The sequence below is a fragment of the Ornithodoros turicata genome, chromosome 3 (assembly GCF_037126465.1).
Source record: "Ornithodoros turicata isolate Travis chromosome 3, ASM3712646v1, whole genome shotgun sequence".
NCBI classification, from domain to species: Eukaryota; Metazoa; Arthropoda; class Arachnida; order Ixodida; family Argasidae; genus Ornithodoros; species Ornithodoros turicata.
Genome location: NC_088203.1, coordinates 31,049,913 through 31,073,611, shown reverse-complemented (window position 1 = coordinate 31,073,611; position 23,699 = coordinate 31,049,913). Strand labels below are relative to the sequence as shown.

General features: G+C 46.4%; 1 protein-coding gene across 12 annotated transcripts in view; it reads left to right on the top strand.

The window, feature by feature from the left end:
- Window positions 1–23,699, top strand: part of LOC135388379 (zinc finger protein OZF-like) — a 201,478-nt gene that overhangs the window by 146,466 nt on the left and 31,313 nt on the right. For 2 of the 12 annotated variants that reach the window (XM_064617930.1, XM_064617931.1), the window contains exons 1-3: window positions 8,107–10,425; window positions 12,867–12,956; window positions 16,589–17,837. In XM_064617930.1, coding sequence (XP_064474000.1) covers window positions 12,942–12,956; window positions 16,589–17,837 — 1,264 coding nt within the window. In that variant the 5' untranslated portion in view covers window positions 8,107–10,425; window positions 12,867–12,941. The other 10 variants (XM_064617927.1, XM_064617929.1, XM_064617925.1 and 7 more) reach the window with 10 other exon arrangements.

Genomic DNA, 23,699 nt, shown 5'->3' with positions numbered 1-23,699 from the left:
CACATTGGGTATCAAAAGTTTTACATTGTGGTACATGACACGGATAGTACACAACTTGGCACGAAAGAGTGCTTGGAGACATAGGGCCAGATTACGAGTACATACACGAATATGTTCGTAATCAGCAAAAGGCACTCAACGGACTTCTCGTCATGTCGTATCTGTTCCAGATATCCTTCATTTAACTGGTGTCTCGACGGTGAAGACGATATCAGACTAGGGTTACCAGTCGACGGATCTACAGCGCGCCCCAACCTTCTGTCGTGGAATAGTAGCGGCGACAACTCAATGCACTTACGTACTTTCCTCAGCAGGCACTCCCTTCTTGCTACTGATGCCGCGCTCAAGTTGCACATTTTGTATAAAAAATTTTACATTGTGGTCCATGACGCGGATAGTACACAACTAGGCACGAAATAGTGCATGGAGACATAGGACGAGATTACGAGTACACACACGAATATATTCCTAATCAACAAAAGGCACTGAATGGACTTCTCGTCCCGTCCAACCTGTTCCAGATATTCTTCATTTAACTGGTGTCTTACCGGTGAGGACGATATCAGACTAGGGTTACCAGTCGACTGATCTACAGCGCGCCCCAACCTTCTGTCGTGGAATAGTAGCGGCGACAACTCAATGCACTTACTTGCTTTCCCCAACAGGCACTCCCTTCTTGGTACTGATGCCGCGCTCAACTTGCACATTCGGTATCAAAAGTTTTACATTGTGGTACATGACGCGGATAGTACACAACTTGGCACGAAAGAGTGCTTGGAGACATAGAAGTAGATTACGAGTACGCTGAAAGCCTTGGTGGAACGACGACTGTACACGGACACGCATGGAACAACAAAAGGCATGGGCTCGTTTGCGTCGGTGCCCGACAGTTGACAACATGATCCAATACAAAATGAAGCGTGCTGCAGCCAAACGCACAAGGGAGGAGGCCAAGCGCAAGTCGTGGAAGGTATTCGTGAGTACATTAAACTCCTGAACCCCAGCTAAAGTTGTGTGGGACCGTATAAAGATCATCTCCGGGAAATACAAAGGCTTTACTGTGCTGTGTCTGTCACAGAATGGCGCTCCCTGTACGTCCTTGGAGGAACAGGCTAACGTGCTTGGAAGACACTTTGAACACGTATCTGGCTCTTCCCGTTACAGCCAGTCTTTTGTGTCACACAAAGCCACTGCTGAAAAACGCACCACTAAACAACCAATTGCACGATACCTATGCACGATACAGCACCTTACAAGGTATCCTTTAACGCACTTGAACTTCAAAGAGCCTAACAGGCCAACAAGAACACAGCACCTGGCCCTGACTGCATACACTATGACATGTTGCGGCATTTAACACCCCAGTCGCAACAAATTTTTCTCCACATTTTTACTCGTGTGTGGAGAAAAGGAACTCTTCCGTTGTCCTGGAAGCTAGCCGAAGTGGTTCCGGTTTCTCAAGCCGGGGAAATACCCGTCTGCTGCTATTAGTTATCGCCCCATCGCATTAACCAGCTGCCTTGGGAAGACTTTCGAGCGCATGGTAAATGCAAGGCTCGTATATGTTTTGGAAGAGGCAGGCATCTTTGACAAACACCAAAGCGGTTTTCGTTCCGGCCGGAGCACCCAGGACAACCTACTCCACCTAGAATCACAAATCAGAGAGGCTTTTGTTCGAGGGCAGTTCTGCGTATCCGTGTTTTTTGATCTCGAAAAGGCGTACGATACCACATGGCGCTTCGGGATTCTGCAAGATCTACACGCATGTGGTATCACAGGGTGCATGTACAGGTGCATCGATAATTTCCTCAGAGATAGAAAGTTTCGTGTCAGTCTGGGCTCAACTTTATCTAACGTCTTTGTACAAGAGAACGGGGTTCCACAGGGGTCTGTGCTGAGCGTTACGCTATTCGTTGTGAAAATGAACTCGATAGCCAGAGCCATCCCACCTGGCGTCCAGTACTCCCTGTACGTAGACGATGTCCAGGTTTCCTACTCGGCATCAAATCTTTCAACAGCTGAGAGGCAGGTGCAGCTCACGATCAACCGTCTATCTAAGTGGGCTGATGAAAACGGCTTCAGGTTTTCCGCGCAAAAGACAGCGTGTGTTGTCTTTACTAGGAAGCGAGGCACATTTGCTGAGCCCTCGCTGCTCCTCGGTGGCAACACACTACCAGTTTCTGATGAGCAAAAATTTCTGGGGGTGGTGTTTGACAAGAAGCTGTCTTTTGTGCCACACATAAACTATATAAAACAGAAGTGCCTGAAATCCTCCAACATACTCAAAGTTTTATCCCATCGATCGTGGGGAGCCGACAAAGTCACACTGTTGCGGGTCTATGACTCGGTTGTGCGATCAGTAATTGAGTACGGGAGTGTCGTGTATGGCTCGGCGCGGCCTTCGGCATTGAAGGTGTTGAACCCCATCCACCACGAAGGCATCCGACTCGCCACCGGTGCCTTCCGGACGTCCCCTGTGAAGAGTTTGTATGTTGAGGGCAATGAATGGTCGCTCGAGAGACGGAGACAATTTGAACATGTGAAGGCTGCGCTAAGGTACAGATGCCAGGGCGATGACCCAGTTGTACACTCTAGTGTGAACCCCGCTAGGGAGCGACTCTTCCTTGCAAAGCCCTCTGTTGTACCCTCGTTCCCGCTTCGTGTGGAGGCGGCGAGTTCCCGTGTGGGATTCAGCCCCTCTGGCGTTCCCTTGCAGCAGGCAGTCCTCGATGCTGCGCCTTGGCAGAGACATCTAATACAATCCAATTTAAAAATGACACAGTTTGACAAACAATCCACTGCACACACTGTCATTCTCCAGGAATTCCTGGAGATTCACCATAACTTCGGGAACCACCATGCAATCTACACTGATGGGACTAAAGTAAGCAATGGTGTGGCGGCCGTTGCCCTTGAAGGTGATTCTATTATGACGGCACGCCTGAACACGAACGCCACAGTTTTCACCGCAGAGCTTTACGCGATTCTCCTGGCTCTGTCGATGGATGTCGATGACTGCTGCACGCCGCAGAAGTCATCGCCAACCCCTCAGAATTCCCCAGATCAACAGAAGGGGAAACAGCCGGGTCGAGGTAGAGGACATTCGCAGAACGTGTCACCGAAGGCACCTCCAGCCAGGGTGCAAGCGCCCTAAGTACACCAAACATGCTGAATACGCAAAAGATTTTCATGCAGTGGAACTGCAGGGGAGTGCTTCCGAATGTTGATGATGTGCATGACCTCCTGGAGGCGCACAGGCCAATTGGCGTCTGCCTCCAAGAGACGTATTTGAACTCTGGACACACAAATCCGTTCCAACACTACCAAATGTTCAGGAGGGATCGCCCGGTGGTTTCGCGATCCTCAGGTGGAGTGGCGATTCTAACATCCCGGTCTATTGCTGCAGTTGAGGTGCCGTTGACAACAACATTGGAAGCTGTGGCTGTTCGATTGAATCTCTCTACACCACTTACGCTCTGCTCAATATATCTTCCTCCTGCAGCAGATGTGCAGCGACAGGATATCGAAGATCTCTTAGACCAGGTGGCAGCCCCATTCCTCATTATGGGGGATTTTAATGCACACAGCCGTTTGTGGGGATGTTCAGATTTGGACTCGAGGGGCAGACTTCTTGAGGATTTACTCCTCCGCCACTCCATCACACTCCTGAACACAACACAACCAACATACTGCAGCACATCAACACGGACATTCTCTGCATTGGACCTTTCTATCTGTAGTGCGACCATTGCACAAGATCTGCAGTGGCACGTGATCCAAAACCCCTATGGGCCTTTGTTGCCTTTGTGCCATTAAACACATCAATCAATCAATCAATCAATCAAAACCCCTATGGCAGTGACCATTTTCCAACTTGGGTCGAGTATCAGTGTGACGATGCTGTACTGTGTACGCGAAAACCCCGCTGGAGGCTGCAGGATGCGAACTGGGCGGTGTTCAGCGTGCTGGCTGACCTGACCCTACACAACACTGACAACATGAGTATCGACGAGGCCAACGAATTCATAACAAACACGATAATACATGCTGCTACACAATCCATATCCAAGACGTCGTCCTCTCTGCCCAGTATTTCACCGCATTCTACAGATACCATGTCCCACTCCACCCAGCCCTTCTACTGGGTGACACTCCTCTTGTGCCGTTTGATAACGTCATTAAATTTCTGACCACATGTGGGTTTCTTAGTCAGATGTAGATGATAAGCATTGCTCCGCTTTTATCCAATATCACTGAACTCATGTAAATATCTCATTGTCACACTTTTGTCACACATTGTCACACTAGCTTGCTTGTTGTCGTCATCCTCTTCTCTCTCTTATCCTCGTCAATCTCATCGCTCATACCTGTAGATAGGTGATTCTATTGGTGATAGGTGTAGATAGGTTGCCCTTGAAGGTGATTCTATTATGACGGCACGCCTGAACACGAACGCCACAGTTTTCACCGCAGAGCTTTACGCGATTCTCCTGGCTCTGCGGCACATTCAACAAAACGACCTTCAAAATTCAGTAATTTATTCCGATTCGCTAAGCTCTCTGCGTGCGCTGCTTTCATTCTATGACAGCAAGAATCACCTCGTCAAGCGAGTACGAGCGCTTGCGACCCAACTTTGTTCCCGAGGCTTTTCAATCTGTCTCTGCTGGGTCCCCAGCCACACTGGGATCCCGGGGAATGAACGAGCCGACCGTGAGGCTCGGCGAGCGTTGGCACAAGAGGAGTCAGCTCTAGGACTACCCTACCAAGACATCCTGTAGATGATAAGCATTGCTCCGCTTTTATCCAATATCACTGAACTCATGTAAATATCTCATTGTCACACTTTTGTCACACATTGTCACACTAGCTTGCTTGATGTCGTCATCCTCTTCTCTCTCTTATCCTCGTCAATCTCATCGCTCATACCTGTAGATAGATTTTAACTACCACACACTCTCTCTCACATCATCTTTCCCATAATCATCATCTCCGACACGCTCACCATGGTTTTGGCGCTCTATGGCCTTTGTTGCCTTTGTGCCATTAAACACATCAATCAATCAATCAATCAATCAACATCCTGCCAGTGTTAAAGAGAGCTGTCTGCACACAGTGGCAGCAGGAGTGGGACATGGAAGAAAATAACAAGCTACACCTCACACAGCCACACGTTTCCCCCCCGCATCGGACTGAACACATCAACAGATCATCCGAAGTTCTTTACGCGAGATTGAGGATTGGACACACATGGCTTACGCATCACCACCTACTCAGAGGTCAGGATCCGCCAGCTTGTGCGCACTGCGGTGACAGCTTGACTGTCTTGCACGTACTGGCATCCTGCCCTCACTTCGAACACCAACGCCAACAGTATTTCACCGCATTCTACAGATACCATGTCCCACTCCACCCAGCCCTTCTACTGGGTGACACTCCTCTTGTGCCGTTTGATAACGTCATTAAATTTCTGACCACATGTGGGTTTCTTAGTCAGATGTAGATGATAAGCATTGCTCCGCTTTTATCCAATATCACTGAACTCATGTAAATATCTCATTGTCACACTTTTGTCACACATTGTCACACTAGCTTGCTTGTTGTCGTCATCCTCTTCTCTCTCTTATCCTCGTCAATCTCATCGCTCATACCTGTAGATAGATTTTAACTACCACACACTCTCTCTCACATCATCTTTCCCATAATCATCTCCGACACGCTCACCATGGTTTTGGCGCTCTATGGCCTTTGTTGCCTTTGTGCCATTAAACACATCAATCAATCAATCAATCAATCCTGGCTCTGCGGCACATTCAACAAAACGACCTTCAAAATTCAGTGATTTATTCCGATTCGCTAAGCTCTGTGCGTGCGCTGCTTTCATGCTATGACAGCAAGAATCACCTCGTCAAGCGAGTACGAGCGCTTGCGACCCAACTTTGTTCCCGAGGCTTTTCAATCTGTCTCTGCTGGGTCCCCAGCCACACTGGGATCCCGGGGAATGAACGAGCCGACCGTGAGGCTCGGCGAGCGTTGGCACAAGAGGAGTCAGCTCTAGGACTACCCTACCAAGACATCCTGCCAGTGTTAAAGAGAGCTGTCTGCACACAGTGGCAGCAGGAGTGGGACATGGAAGAAAATAACAAGCTACACCTCACACAGCCACACGTTTCTCCCCCGCATCGGACTGAACACATCAACAGATCATCCGAAGTTCTTTACGCGAGATTGAGGATTGGACACACATGGCTCACGCATCACCACCTACTCAGAGGTCAGGATCCGCCAGCTTGTGCGCACTGCGGTGACAGCTTGACTGTCTTGCACGTACTGGCATCCTGCCCTCACTTCGAACACCAACGCCAACAGTATTTCACCGCATTCTACAGATACCACGTCCCACTCCACCCAGCCCTTCTACTGGGTGACACCCCTCTTGTGCCGTTTGATAACGTAATCAAATTTTTGACCACGTGTGGGTTTCTTAGTCAGATGTAGATGATAAGCATTGCTCCGCTTTTATCCATTATCACCGAACTCCTCATGTAAATATCTCATTGTCACACTTGTAGATAGCTTTTAACTGCCGTGCTCGCTTGCTATCGTCATCCCCCTCTCTCTTATCCTGGTCAATCAATCATCGCTCATACCTGTAGATGGGTTTTAACTACCACACTCTCTCTCACATCATCTTTCCCATAATCGTCTCCGACACACTCAGCATAGTTTTGGCGCTCTATGGCCTTTGTTGCCTTTGTGCCATTAAACACATAATCAATCAATCAATCAATCTTATCCTGGTCCATCTCATCGCTCATACCTGTAGATAGCTTTTAACTACCACACACTCTGACATCCCACTCTCTCATCTCTCCGACACACTCAGCATAGTTTTGGCGCTCTATGGCCTTTGTTGCCTTTGTGCCATTAAACACATAATCAATCAATCAATCAATCATCTCTCCTATAAGCATCTCTCACACACTCACCGTAGTTTTGGCGCTCTATGACCTTTGTTGCCCTTTGTGCCATTAAAACCATAATCTCTCTCTCTCTCAGGGCCGGGTCCCATAGCTTTATGCGAGCAGCAGCAGCAAAGCAGCAGCGGTGCGGCAGCTGCAACACGGCAACATGGCAGCAGAGCAGCTTTCTGCTGCCGCTGCTCTGCTGCTGGAGGCGTCCCATAGCTTCGTTTTGAATTAGCGGCAGCAGCGGCTTAGGAAACACAAAACGTGTTGGCAACTGTGTCATTGTTTACATTTCGCACATTCCGAAGGCGTACGCAGCGGCTAAGCCTTTTAGTGCACACACCTAGGAACGCAATCCTAGGTGAAAGGCGTTTGTGTGAGAGATATATTGTGGATTTGGAGCTCATAAGTAAACTTTGAGATGAGTGTGGTGGTGGTCTGAGCCTCGTATTACCTGACTCTTCGTTGATGTGTAGTCAGTTTCATGACATTCAACGCTGGTTCGTCCTACTGCTGTGCTGTGCAGAACAGTCCTTGCTGTGTTGTGTGGAGATTCTTCTACGGGATTTTGTCGTATAAATATTGCCTCGTTACTATAGTATTCGACATTTTGATTTACGGTGACTGTCAAATGCGTACGTTGCTCTTAGTGAAATAAAACTGTCTAACGAAAACAAAGGCCCCTTCTGCTAGTACTCACTGCTTTCTGCCTGTTTTCACAAGGAATGGGTTCATTATCTATCTCTATCGAACCTTTTCTTGTTGTCTGAACGTTGTCTATCTCCATCTACCCTTTTCAAGGGTGAGTTTCATTTACAACCACCTAGCAAGGTCTTGGAATACCGACCACAAGAAATTTGTTCGGTTTGGTTTTCACACGGCATGGACGTGAAAGTAATTTGCTTGTACGTTATCAGGTCACGGGTTTTGAAGTACTCTCCAGAAAACAAGCGAACATGTAGCTACAACTGGTACACAACATATGTATCACGTAGGTTCGGTCGAACACTTTATTGAACTTTATGAACTGAATTATGTCCTGAAAGCGCACTTCACGCAGTCCCGATGATTGAACACTTGCTCCAAACCACTGGCAATCACAAGCGTATCCAGGTCTTCAGAATCAAATCACAGAACAACCAGAAACAAACCTTCTGCCGTCACTCACCGCCCTGCTAACCCTAAACACCGTCGAACGAAAACAATACCAACCAGCCTCCTGATTGGCTTTCGAGACCGGCTGCTCAGGCTGCAGAGCAACAGGGCAGCACAGCAACCAAAAATTCGGATACGAGAGCAGCAGGGAATTTCTGCAGCTCGGCAGCGCTGCTGCTCTCGCCCAGTGCTATGGGACCGCTCGTGTCGCTGCAGCTCTGCTGCTCCGCTGCTGTTGCTCTGCTGCTGCTGCTCAAATCAAGGCTATGGGACCCCGCCTTCACACACACACAGTCAGAATTCGTGTCCTTTAGCGAGAACGCACGAATCAGAGCTCGATTCGTAGCAACCACTGTGGCAGCAACGTAGCAACTCTAGAAATTTGTTCTGGCAACCATGAAGCCAAAATGGCGCCGTCCAGCAGACGTACGGTGGTGGTGTTGGTCGTTTGTGTTCGATTTCGTGTTATCCGTGTCTTTCGGAATGTGGGAAGTACTGAGCAAACGAGTGGTTTTTGGTGAATACCTTGCAAATAACACCGTAAGTGCCGGAACGTGTGCAGGGCCGTCAGAAGGCAAGTGCGGGGCCCCGAGGCAAAAAACGAGGGAAGCTAAAACAAACAAAAAGCAGCACCATGGCCCCGTTAAGAGGATTGAGAATTTTTTGCTAATTTCTCCCGCATTTCTCCGTGGACCATTGAGGCCAAAACCTAGCACTTAACGAAAGCCCAGAGGCTCTTTGTTAGGTTAGGCTCATCGTACTGTGCAAATCGACGGGTTACGGACACCAAACCCTGATCCACAACGGGCAAAACGAAACGAGCGTCGAAATGCGGGGTAGTTGGTAACAGTACATAATGGTAAACGGAAAAGAAGACAAGGACAAGGAAGCGCACAAGCGAACTGCTGACTCCAACCCACATAAGTTTACTTGCTACACAGATTTAAATACAAAACAAGTCTGGTCTTCCTATCTTGATAAGGTTTTGTTGTCACTTTCCTTGTGTCTTGTTTTGTATTTAAACCTGTGTAGCGAGTGAACTTCTGGTAGTTGAGTGTCGGCAGTTCATTTGTGTGCTTCTTTGTCCTTGTCCCTGGCTGCTTTCCGTTTATCATTATGAACAGGCAAAAAATAGCCAATCTTGAACCTCTCTGCTAGAGACAAAATCACATCCTCACCTTGGTGTGGTAAAAAATTGTCGTTATTTGCTTCGTTCTCTTTCTGTGCTGCTCTCTAGCTGCTGAGCAATTTCTTTTGCTACAGAAACGGCCAAACTGAACTCGGATTCTCAATAGATCTTGACGAAATTGACGACAAAAGTTCTTGACAAAACGACAGCTGAATCCGGGCCAGCAGTTCGGCATTCTGATGTCTTGCTCACTGCATTTGCAGGTGGAAGGAGATCGCACCAAATCTCCAAACTTAGCAGGAACTCAAACTTCTACAGATAACAGGAGATTAGGTAGTAGATAACAGTAGATTACACTTCACTTCTGGTTTTTGGGTTGTCTGTAGTTTGTGCCACATCGTTAAGTGCATTTCTGATGCTTGTTGCTGGGAATGCTTTGATGCCTTCGACCCTGTTTTCCCAGCGTGCAAGACAATGGTCTCGCAATTAGGGAAGAAACGTTCTTTCGCAATACAACCCATCTTTTTGTTTAGGACACGAACAATATGTAGATCTTCTGAGCTATAGGCGAGCTGCACTTCAGCTTTGGAGCGCCACATTGTGGCAGGAGGGCGCATGCATTCCCTGTCTCGCGTGATATTCCCTGCTTCGCTGTAAGGACGGGTTATTCTGCCGTGCTTGGGCATATCCACAGCGGGGAGATGACAATTACTCACCAGACAAAGAAAACAAATTATTCACCGACATTTGCTCACCCCGTTCCCTTTTTCCGTGAGACCACCCTAGCAGTTATAAGCATCTCTCACACACTCGCCGTAGCGCTCTATGGCGTTTGTTGCCTTTCTGCCATTAAACCCATAATCTCTCTCTCTCACTTAGGATGACATTGAATATGTGACTGCTACAAGGCATGAAGAACGCACACGAGCTTGCGCCTTTCACTTTCCTCGAGCCCTTCATGTTTGACACCCTGCCCGTGGCAGTTACGTCCAGGCCAAGCAGCCATGTTCCGTGACTGTGGTTTTGAGTACCTCATTAAGCCCTGCCTAGTGCTATTCCCTATGGCAACAAATTCTGCAAAATGCTCTCTAAATTCAGGATTGGAATCAGCCTAAGGGGCAGAGCGCGGTGCGGCCGCACCAGCTGTAGACGTCTAGAGCCGGCCCTGAATGTGAGGTACAGCTAGAGGAAAAAGTTTGACGATTACTGTTATTTTTGTGTCAAACCAAAAACCTTACGTTTTCGGCTCTGTGATGAAACAAGCCTGAGCAATGGGCGACGCGAAATAGATGAAAATACACAACGAAGCTCAAGCTCCATGGTGTTTTTTAATCTACTTTGTGTCGCACACTGCCCAGGCTTGTTTCATCATGGATTTCATCCACCATCTAGACTGCGTTTCTGCTATTTTATCAGTTCTTACTCTGCCCACTAAGGCTAAACTGGTCACCCCAAAAAAACATGAGGAGATACCCTGAGAAATACCTAAATTATAGACAGTTATTTATATAGTGATATATATATATACAGTCAGACCTCGTTTTATGAACCCTCGGTATACGAATTCCCTCAACTTACGAACGGCTCCACAGGGAACCAAACTTTTTCCGTGTATTTTGACCTCGTTTTACGAACCCTCGATATCCGAACTATGAACGCATTATTAGGGAACGGACCCAAAGTAGCCAAGCCATTCTGACCTCGATATACGAAGGGGCGTTATGAACGTACAGAGGACAGGCCAATGGATCGGAGGATAATGAAAGTTCCTCAGTACATGCTGCCAAGGTCAAACATACAATGTCCCAACGTCGCTACGTTCCACAAACATGATTCACCATTTCCTGAAAGAATAATTCGGGCGTTTACAGCCGAACTGTTGTGAGTTTGGACCAGGTCTCCGAGATGGAAACATCTTGCCGTTCCAAGAGAAGGCGTTCAGTCCTGACAGCCGGTGACAAACGTAATATTTGCCGTTGGAAACAGTCTCATCCGCGCGCGATACGGTACTTTGAGGACCGGGTAGATGAGTCAAGTGTCAGACTTCTGTGATCTCTTCTAAACAGGATGGACCCTGCAGAAAGTATGGTGCAAACCACAATTACGCAGTATTTTCAAAAATAAAACTTATTCAAATCAATTTCCCGTGTTTTTGTGAGGTATTCGTGCACTGCACTCCTCGGACCTCGATTTACGAATACCTCGATTTACGAACGATTTTCTGAGAAACGAAGGGTGTTCGTAAAGCGAGGTTTGACTGTAGACAGGCACTCTGGGGTGAAGTTAGGTTAGTAAACCAGAAACTGTGCAGGTGGTTTGTCCCATTTATGTTACTAACTTATCTTTGTCTGTATCTTTCGTTGCTGTCAAGTTAATATGCCTTTGCCTTTGTGCCATTAAACACATCAATCAATCAAGTTAATATGCCTTTGCCTTTGTGCCATTAAACACATCAATCAATCAAGTTAATATGAGTTTAGTTCAACCCTAAAAAAGAAAGAAAGATAGTCTCCGCTTGTCGTGGGATGACGTATTACTCGAGTGAGTCCACATTCTAGGTGTCTGGAAGTTGTCCCTTGCTTGCATATCTGAAAAATATGGAGCATTTAGGCAGGTAATTGGTACACATATATTCATATTCTACCGCAGCACGAAAACGCAGATGTAAGGAAACTTGACAGCGCAATCTGCTAACCCTGAACTAACAAGGAGTTTAACGTTTGAACGTTCCTTCATTATAGGTAGTTCTTGTCACGTCATGCACAGTTGTGTATATCAAGAATGTGATGGTTACAACTGTCTTAAAGATAGGTTATCCCTGCCAGTCGACAACCCAAGGAAGGGCTGCTGACGCACACTTCATCTTCATGATCACTGATTAAGTATGCTTCAAATATCTTCCTAACAAGTCACTCTTTTAACTCCTGTCATTTGAAAGACTGGGGAGGAGCCACATTCTCTACTGTGTAATGCTAAATGTCCTGCTTGTTTTTTATCAACAGCTCGTGTCCCCTTACTCTCACATTGAGACATCTGCCTGTTTGCCCCATATACACACTAAGGTGAATATACCATATCTCGATGGCATCCGACATACTCCTTCTTGTGTTGGGTATTTGCAGCCATCTATCATATCATATTTGAACCTAGCAGAAATAACCTATCTTCAAGACAGTCTCAAGCAAGACATTCTTGATATGCATGATGTGAGAACTATTTGAAAAGAAGGAACGTTCAAACTTCTTGTTAGTTGAGAGCTAGCAGATTGTGTTTTTCGTTTCCATCCATGTTTTCATGCTGCTATAGAATATGAAAATACAGGGGTTGGCAACATGCCTCCTCATACTTGAGCATTCGGTGAAGCGCTGCAGGATACAACATATATAGTTAATGGTTGCAGCAAACCATATAAGTTGCACCACAAGATATTTTCTCTGGAATGCTTCCTGAGAATGACACTTGCAGAAAGTAGGAATCTAGCTTCTGCTGGGCTCCTGGCCCAAAAACGCTGATCTTTTGCATAGTCAGCACGAAGAATATTTGCTTAAAATGGTGAAGTGCAAGCTGCAATAGGAATTGCTACAGCAGAAACGTTCACATATTTTCTTTCCTTACAGGCAAGAATGACCTGATCTCCATCATAGGAGAACCGCTGGACTTTGCTGATTCAGTGGGAATGTTTGGATGCACGAATGAACAACAATCATGTAATTATACTTGTTTCTTTCACATCGATCGTGGGGAGCCGACAAAGTCACACTGTTGCGGGTCTCTGACTCGGTTGTGCGATCAGTAATTGAGTACGGGAGTGTCGTGTATGGCTCGGCGCGGCCTTCGGCATTGAAGGTGTTGGACCCCATCCACCACGAAGGCATCCGACTCGCCACCGGTGCCTTCCGGACGTCCCCTGTGAAGAGTTTGTATGTTGAGGGCAATGAATGGTCGCTCGAGAGACGGAGACAATTTGAACATGTGAAGGCTGCGCTAAGGTACAGATGCCAGGGCGATGACCCAGTTGTACACTCTAGTGTGAACCCCGCTCTGGAGCGACTCTTCCTTGCAAAGCCCTCTGTTGTACCCTCGTTCCCGCTTCGTGTGGAGGCGGCGAGTTCCCGTGTGGGATTCAGCCCCTCTGGCGTTCCCTTGCAGCAGGCAGTCCTCGATGCTGCGCCTTGGCAGAGACATCTAATACAATCCAATTTAAAAATGACACAGTTTGACAAACAATCCACTGCACACACTGTCATTCTCCAGGAATTCCTGGAGATTCACCATAACTTCGGGAACCACCATGCAATCTACACTGATGGGACTAAAGTAAGCAATGGTGTGGCGGCCGTTGCCCTTGAAGGTGATTCTATTATGACGGCACGCCTGAACACGAACGCCACAGTTTTCACCGCAGAGCTTTACGCGATTCTCCTGGCTCTGCGGCACATTCAACAAAACGACCTTCAAAATTCAGTGATTTATTCCGATTCGCTAAGCTCTGTGCGTGCGCTGCTTTCATGCTATGACAGCAAGAATCACCTCGTCAAGCGAGTACGAGCGCTTGCGACCCAACTTTGTTCCCGAGGCTTTTCAATCTGTCTCTGCTGGGTCCCCAGCCACACTGGGATCCCGGGGAATGAACGAGCCGACCGTGAGGCTCGGCGAGCGTTGGCACAAGAGGAGTCAGCTCTAGGACTACCCTACCAAGACATCCTGCCAGTGTTAAAGAGAGCTGTCTGCACACAGTGGCAGCAGGAGTGGGACATGGAAGAAAATAACAAGCTACACCTCACACAGCCACACGTTTCTCCCCCGCATCGGACTGAACACATCAACAGATCATCCGAAGTTCTTTACGCGAGATTGAGGATTGGACACACATGGCTCACGCATCACCACCTACTCAGAGGTCAGGATCCGCCAGCTTGTGCGCACTGCGGTGACAGCTTGACTGTCTTGCACGTACTGGCATCCTGCCCTCACTTCGAACACCAACGCCAACAGTATTTCACCGCATTCTACTGATACCATGTCCCACTCCACCCAGCCCTTCTACTGGGTGACACCCCTCTTGTGCCGTTTGATAACGTAATCAAATTTTTGACCACGTGTGGGTTTCTTAGTCAGATGTAGATGATAAGCATTGCTCCGCTTTTATCCATTATCACCGAACTCATGTAAATATCTCATTGTCACACTTGTAGCTAGCCATGCTCGCTTGCTATCGTCATCCCCCTCTCTCTTATCCTGGTCAATCAATCAATCAATCAATCAATCAATCATCGCTCATACCTGTAGATAGGTTTTAACTACCACACCCTCTCTCACATCATCTTTCCCATAATCGTCCCATTGTGCCGTTAAACACATAATCAATCAATCAATCAATCATAATCGTCTCCGACACACTCAGCATAGTTTTGGCGCTCTATGGCCTTTGTTGCCTTTGTGCCACTAAACACATAATCAATCAATCAATCAATCTTTCACATGTTTATCAATACAAACATTACATGACACACTACACAGTAGAAATCCGATAGTGTAATGAAGATATCAATGTAGAGAAGAAGAATTGAGTGCCTATATGCACCCATGCATTTCTTTCTCTCTGTAGTGAGGACAATGATTAAGGCCCTTCGCTTTCCGCGAAATTTCGCTGAATTCGGAATCAATCGCGGAATCCTTCGTTTGTCAGAGTTTCACGGAATCCTTTATTTTTAAGGGTGTGTGGATATTAGAGTTCTCAAATTCGAATCGAATATCAATCACTTGAAGTATCCGATTCGCGAATTGAAATACCCAATATTCGGGTTTCCGGATAATTTGACTATTCGCCGAATACGAACGACACCTCCCGAAAGTTGGCTTCACCTGACGCTTCCTTGCATGAGGTGAAGCCACCCATACAAAATTTAAGCCTGCTTTACGAAATTGTTTATGCTGCAGGACAAAACAGACAGATTGTAGTTTAGCTTTGGATAACATTAGCCCAAGTTTATTGTGTATATTTTACCTGAGGAAGGGGCGCTGTCCCTCCCTTATGCAGTTAAGCGGTAGCAGTGGCAGATTTTGATTTGATATCTGGGAGGTTGCCTTCAAGAAGTTAAGACTTTTAAATAATGGCTACAGTCCAAGAACAAAAAGGGGTGTACTAAAAATGTAACTTCCCCAGGGCATGTATTGTAAATTCCTTCCTATAAAGTTCCTATGAACTCTGTAGATGCTGAATGGTCTTTCAGCAGGTATAAAATGATTTCAGGCGACAGACCGCATCAGATGAGAACACAAGATATCATGTATGTAATGCTGAGCCACAACAGTGCTTTGAATCTGTAATTTTATAACATATTTTTTGTTCCCACATTATCCAAGAAAATAAAGTGTCTCCCATTTCATGCAGCTGTTGACTGCTCGCCGCGGAAAATCGCGGAATTTATGAGTCAGTGCCGTGCAGAAAACAGGGGGCCTTAGTGGTAACCAAGGTCGTACTGAGGACTGGGAGGTGGTGGGTTCAAATCCTACCGCCGGATGTGCTGTCTGAGGTTTTCCCTGGGTTTTCCCAAGACTTTCCAGACAAATGTCAGCACAGTTCCCCCTGAAGTCTGCCGAGGACGCATACTAATCCCCCTGTCCCCCACTCCTTCCTGCTGTCCTCTCTCAGTCTGTCCACATCTGTACGCCGCTCATAGCCACAGTTGCTTCGCGGCGCTAACGGCCAATCAAAACAAAAAATCATAATATACAAACTGGGAACACGCCACAGCTACACAGCACCCGCAGCCGAGTCTACCTACTCAAAGCGTGCTGTTTTTATTTTACTTTATTTTTATTTATTTATTTTTCTACAGTTCGGGGGTGCCATAGTGCAGCTCCACTCCGTGTACAAAAATCACAGCTCATATGCTGCTGAACGTAAACACAAAATGACTTGACGGTCACAAGGAGGAGGGGTCATGTTGTCCTTGATAATCTGGTCACCTGGACAGGTGCCCAGAGAGTACGCTATGAGTTTCGTGCTCATAGCATACTTTGGTACAGACTGATGCTAATGGTAATTTCTGTATATGCGTTTTCTGCACATCATATCTCTATCTGTTGATGCTCTGTCTAGACAATTGGATGACAAGTGCAAACTGTATGATGCCATATTGTTTGTGGCTCCAAGTATGAAGACTGATGTGAGAGCACAAAGCAACAGAAACTAAAGCCAAACTGTGCTCTCAGTGGACATCATTTTCCTAATCACCAGAATATTGGAGTGCGCTTTACTTTGATGGACGTTATAGTTCTGCATGCAATGCATACACATTTATTGTATCAGTTTCCCGTTCGTTTGGCTTTTCAGACTCTGCAGAAATGTTATAGTGGGACTATGGAAGGCCCTCAAGGCTCCTGTGACGCCTTGAGCGGAAGTTGCTCAACAACTCCGTCAGCATCTGGGTGCTCTGTTGCTGATGCTGAGTGCTCAGTTGCTGCTAACGACTCTACGACCGACAGCATTCATACAACAGAAGTGATCCCAGGACCTTATGAAGGTAGACCTTCAATATTAAATCAGGAGGAGACTACTACGGACAGCACGTTCAAATGCAGCACATGCTCAACTTCATTTGTTAACAGCTGTGACCTCGAGCTTCATCTTAACACTCACATGAAAAAGACATTTGTGTGTGAAACGTGTTCTGCATCATTCACCAGTGCATCGACGTTGACGAAGCATGCAAAGGTCCACATTGCACAGGGCCTACACGAATGCCGAGTGTGCTCATCCAAGTTTGTAACAGAGTCCCTTCTTGATCGTCACATGGTGCATCACTCCGGTGAAAGACCTTACAAATGCCAGCACTGCACGGCAACATTTGCATCGAACAAGAGCATGCAGCATCATACGCGGACACACACGGAGAAGCGGCCACATAAATGTGATCGTTGTCCGGCTGCATTTTCTGTCCTCAGAAACTTGAGACGTCACATTCAGTCCCACACGGGAGAGAAGCCACACAAGTGTAAATTTTGCCCTTCTGCATTCGCTCAAAGTGAAGACCTGAAACGTCACGTGCGTAGACACACAGGTGAGAAGCCGTACGAGTGCCACCTTTGTCCAGCGGCATTTGTGGAGCAGATAACCCTGAGAGAACACGTGCGAACACATACGGGGGAAAAGCCATACAAGTGTGCAATGTGCCCCGCAGCGTTTGTGAACCGTGGGTACCTGAAGCAGCATGCGCGCATTCACTCTGGCGAGAAGCCGTACCAGTGTGAATTCTGCCCTGCAACGTTTGCGCAGCTTGCAGGTGTGAAATTTCACGTGCGAACACACACCGGAGAAAAGCCGTACAAGTGCGAAGTCTGCCCCGCCGCGTTCTCGCAGCCAATAGCATTGACGTACCATGCGCGAATACACACGGGTGAGAGGCCGCTCAAGTGCGAACTCTGTCCCGCAACATTTGCACGCCCTCGGGGACTCAAGTGCCACATGCTAACGCACACGGGGGAGAAACCATACAAGTGCCACATCTGTTCCTCTGCATTTGCTGCGAGCCAGAGCCTCAAGTTTCACATTCATGCACACACAGGGGAGAAACCGTACAAATGTGAGCATTGTCAAGCTCTGTTTGCACGACCTCACAGCCTAAAGCGTCACGTAGCAGCGCACGTAAAAAAAGACTGCGCAGAAACATGAAGTGTCGTACATTCGCACAGGTTGAAGAGAAGCCACAACACTGCAACCATCATTAATAGTATCCCGAAAAAAAAAAAAAGAAACATGAGAGCTTGGGTCTTGGTGAGACGGCATGAAACTGTGTGTGCTGCCTTGTGGCACTGGAACATTTCGCATACTTGAAACATGTAGGACACATGTCAACAGTGCTTGCTATCGTCATCCCCCTCTCTCTTATCCTGGTCAATCAATCATCGCTCATCGCTCATACCTGTAGATAGGTTTTAACTACCACACTCTCTCTCACATCATCTTTCCCATAATCGTCTCCGACACAGTCAGCATAGTTTTGGCGCTCTATGGCCTTTGTTGCCTTTGTGCCATTAAACACATAATCAATCAATCAATCAATCAACATGTCAACAGTGATACATATAGCTGTTACAATGTAAGTTGAATAGCAGTGACAAGGGTTTTCTAGTTGACTTTCTAGATGAATGTGAGCACAGTTCCCTCTGAAGTTGGCATGGGAACACATGCTAATCCCCCGTCTTACACTCCTTCCTGCTGTCCTCTCTGTATCTGTTCATGTCTGTATGCTACTCATAGCCACAGTTGCTTCGCAACGTTAGTATGGAATAAAAACATATAGAAATGACAAAAGTGTTGCAAAATGACAATGATGCAAAAGAAGGGAGTGCTGGTTGCAAATCCCCCTTCCAATTCTGGATAAACCATTGGTGTTGCCACGTGTTTGTGATATTGGAGTGAAGGGATTGGACGAAAAAGGTTAGGCACTTTTCGACAATAATAATAATTGTCCCATCAACTGGTCAAAGAGGTCAAACGTAGAAAGCAAAATAAGGCGAGCCAGGTTTTTGAAGAAATTGCAGCATTTCCTTTAGAATGGGGACTTTTCCTAGAACAGCAGCCTAAGACTCTTGAACTGAAAGGGATATGTCCTTGTTTGGGGGCAAATTTTCATAAGATGTGGAAGAGAACGTGTAGAAAAATCGTATTGAAAAAAAAAAAATTCTGAAAAATTATGGGATCGGCCATTTTCTTGAGCTCTGACAATGACTTCCGAACACGTTTTTCAGTTATAGGATGCGAGAAATCTGATCTTTTTCATTGAACCCCAAAATGTGCCAACCCAACATAAAGGATTTTATTTATTTTTTTTTTTCGTTCTCTTTTGACAGGGACAGAAAGCGTGTCGCTCTGTAAGTACTCGGGGTCACCGCACATGACGTAACAGTGAGGTTTCAAGGACGCCTTTGATTGGCGAAGGGAGACACGTGCTCGCTGCATTAGTAATGGGCAAAATTACTCTTTTTAGTGAATAGATTCATCTGATTCAGTTCATTTTAGTGATTCGTTCAGTGACGTTACGACATCACGTGGCACGGTGACGTCATCAGGGCACGTGACCGGTGCATTTATCCATTTATCGTGAAAGAGGTCAAGAGAAGAGAGGTGCGCTTCCGGCAGCCGCAAGGTGCCGGATCACATGATTTGTGTTTACTTACTTAGTAGACTGTCTCCGATTCTTCGTATATCATTTCGAGTACTAGTAGCACTTCCTCTTCTAGAAGTCCTATCCGACGTAGTTTTCTGAACATGACTTCGTGGTCCACAGCATCGTATGCTGTCTCGAGGTCGAGGAAGCCAATAGCAACTTTTCGTCTCTTTTCCGTTGCAGTTCTATGATCTGGGTTAAAATAAACACATTGTCGCCGGTCCTTCTGTTTGTTCGGGATCACGTCTAGGATCACGCTAGGAGCATGGCGGTCGCTCACCTTCGTGTTTTGTCGTCTGCGCCCTGTACTGCCGCGTTTGGCGTTGCGAAATTGCCACCTAATAACCGTTTGCCAAGTGTCGGTCTAGTATTTTTAGTGTTGCAGGGGACAAAACGATCACGTCATTGGCGAAAGTAAGTGCCGGTACTGCTGTCGTTTTCCAGAGCATTCTTCCTACACTGTAAGGGTTGTAAGATTGTTTCGCCGGGTTCAAAATGTGACCCTTTAATCGACCCGACTTTTTTTATCAAGTTTTGTTCATGTTTCTTTAACGGGTCTGCTTCGTTAGTGATGGTTATTCCCAGATATTTATATTCTTCTGTTTGAGCTGTGTTGACCTTGTATCGTGAATTTTGCATCCGTTGAGTCTCCCTTGTTCATCGTCATCCAGATAGTTTTCGTTGTATTGAATTTGAGTCCGTCTTTGCCAGCTTCTTCAGTACATATATTCAGCATATGTTGTGGAGACATTCTTCTGATGGGGCTACTAAAACGATGTCATCTGCGAATGCAAGCGCTGTCACGTTGGTTTCTACTTGCTGGCCATATCAGTCGTTAACGTTTCCAAGCTAATTCCTTTTGCTTCATTGTGTAGTCTTAGTAGCAGGTTGTTTATGTATATGTTAAACAGGGTTGGAGAGAGAGGGCAGCCCTGTCTTAACCCTCCTCTCTTTCTTATCCTGGTCCATCTCATCGCTCATACCTGTAGATAGCTTTTAACTGCCACACACTCTCACATCATCTCTCCCATAAGCATCTCTCACGCACTCACCGTATATAGTTTTGGCGCTCTATGGCCTTTGTTGCCCTTTGTGCCATTAAAACCATAATCTCTCTCTCTCTCTGTCTGTCTTAACCCCACCTTCACTTGGACTGGGTTTGATTTGTGTTTACCTAGTTAGTAGACTGTCTCCGATTCTTTGTATATCATTTCGAGTAGTAGCACTTCCTCTTCTAGAAGTCCTATCCGACGTAGTTTTCTGAACATGACTTCGTGGTCCACAGCATCGTATGCTGTCTCCAGGTCGAGGAAAGCCAATAGCAACTTTTCGTCTCTTTTCCGTTGCAGTTCTATGATCTGGGTTAAAATAAACACATTGTCGCCGGTCCTTCTGTTTGTCCGGGGTCACGTCTAGGATCACGCTAGGAGCATGGCGGTCGCTCACCTTCGTGTTTCGTCGTCTGCTAACCGACGTGAACTTCGACGTGCGGGCCAATGCGCGCCCCTGCCACCTTCACACTGCGGATGTGACGACACCGGATATAGTTGGGCAATCCGCTGCCTGGTCGTATGGAGACTGGGGGAAAAGATGCTCGATGGCAAATGCCGGGCGCTCGAAAAGCGCCACGCTAACTTGCGAGATTGCTGCGCTTTTTACCAGGCGAACATGACTGCTCGGGATGTGGCAAAAAAAAAAAAAAGTTGCCACGAAATGACTACCCGAATAGACCTCTCCCTGTTTACAAACAAATGACGTCAGATGGTACAGCAGCGCCGCCAACTTGATAGACTGGAGCTGCAATATCAAAAAATCAATAAGTCACAAGAAGGCCACGTTTAAATGGGCTTCTCATATTGTAAGATTAACACTCGTTACGTACTGAATAAAGCGAACGTATGTGAATAATATGAAACGTTTCCTATAATCCTGATTGCTCTCTTCCGTAGTCGTAGGATTTTGTTTAAGTTTCCGAAAGTGGTAGTGCTCCATACTTAGATTGCTGTAACAGAGAACAGAGTGTATCAATGACTGATAGATTTACTGTTTAGCTGATTTAGGAAGTATAGAACGAAACTTCGTCATAATGCCACATACTTTGGCTACTTTGTGGCACGTGTACTCAATATGATCATCCCACGATAAATCAGATGAGAAGAAATATTTTACGGAGTTTACAAGTTGAATACTTTGATTCCCTATTGAGATTTCTACGCAACAGGGTACGGGCTTATTTCCCCCTCGGTACAGCACGGCTTTTTATTTTTCTATGTTAATATAAATTCGATTCTTTTCCGTCCCGTGCCCGGCCGCCGGTTGAAAAACACTACAGAAAATCTCATAGAAACATAGCATTCTCTCAGAATTTCTTACAGAAGCCGACTTCATCTCTCAGAATTTCCTACAGAGGATACAGATTCGTATACATATTCTTACAGGCACATCAATGAGAAAATATCCTGTGGGATAATTCAGGGTCTGGCCTTGCGATTTCTTTGAGAAAACAATTCATACAGGACTGACTTTCTCACGAACCTCGCTTCAGTCTTAAGAGAAATTTGGAAGTATATTTCCCTGTCGGATGAACATGAAGCAAGAAATGACGGGCCGCAGAGAGTGATATGTCGTCCGTGTTGGAAAGTAGGAAGGGAGTTGCCTCAGGACAGAAGCCGCCGATATTTCGAACAGAGACTGTTCTTCTTCTGTTCAGTCTCTGTTCGAAATATCGACGGCTTCTGTCCTGAGGCAACTCCCTTCCTACATCTCTACCGGTTCACTGGATTTCTACCCATCTGTGTTGGAAAGTAGTTCGTGCGATTTCGTATGTTTGTGAATAATCCCTGTTAGGTTGAAGCGCCATGGTTGCTCCGTTTTGTCGTTCCTAGTGAAACTATCAATTTTATGACCCATTATGATACTCCATACATTAGTGGAGGCGTTTGTTCCAACCGCCAGCAAGCTAGTTAGTCTGCTTTGAAACGAGGAAGCGCATGGACGCAGCTATGCATCTCAAGCAAACACCGCCTGACATTCAGGATTTTCGTCGCATTTGCGGTATGTAGCACGTGTGCGTGTCGTATATAATCGTTGGTGCTGTGTATTCCCATTCTTTATGAGTCTTTACCCTTGTTTACAGGTATTCTGTGGCTCGGAAGGCAGAATGCTGTGAGATCGTTATAGCAACTGTGCTTTGGGCAAACGGTATGTTACATATTTCTATGCCTATCTCTCACGCACACACATGTTGTAACCGTGCTTTTTGAAATGCTTTTTCTTCTAGGTTAAACTCGTAAGAAGCGGCAAGCACTGGGTGCACGCATTGGGTGCGAGTTCGTGGTCGTAACCCATTCTCGTCTCGAGGAAGTTTGGATGGTGCTTTTACGCAAGAAATCCAACGCGTTCCCAAGGTGCGAAACATGAACTTGGCACAACAGTCACATGAAGAAATTTTTTGGTCGTCGCATTAGAGATTTCAGGTATGTGTACAATGCATTGAACGCTTTTACGGCAGTGTGCGTGGATGGCGCGCGGATGCCATTTCAAAAGTACATAAGAACTGAATCAAGTTCCTTGGTTTATTATTTGTGTGATATCTAGCGATGGCTTGATTCATCTGTGTTTCGTATTGAAAGCTTCCCAGGTGATCTCAATAAAGAATGGAAAGCACACGTGATGGATTCTGTGGCTCTTATTCTCCTGGTTTGTCCTGGTAAAAAGTCTAAAGGAAATCCTGTAAGATTTCTGTAAGAAACTGGGTGTCGGTGTGGGGGGGGGGGGGACAATTCTGAGAGAATGCTTTGTGAGAAACTCTGTAAGAAATTCTGTGAGAATGTCCAATTATCACACATAAAATCCCTTACAATAACGCAAGAGATATTTTGTGAGATTTTCTGTAGAATTTTTCAATAGGGTGTGTGGCCAGAATAGGACATTAGCGATGTTTAGGCAACGTTTGAAGAAAACATTGGGCTAACGATGAAAGTCACTGAAAAGGTTAGCCAGCTGTAGGACTCGAACCCACATCTTCTGGATTGCCGGTCCAGGGCTCTACCAATTGAGCTAAGCTAACATGCCTTCTCAGCGACTTCCAGGGTGCGTCATCTGAAGGGACAGACCAGCCACTCTCTCTCACTCATCCTCCTGTCACTCTTACATTTTTGCTCACTCACACACACATTCATACGACGGGATCGACGCAGGCGGCAACTGATGAACATGAAAGAACTGATGTTCTGAGGCTGGAACAACATAGAAGGGACAAATACATACAAAGCC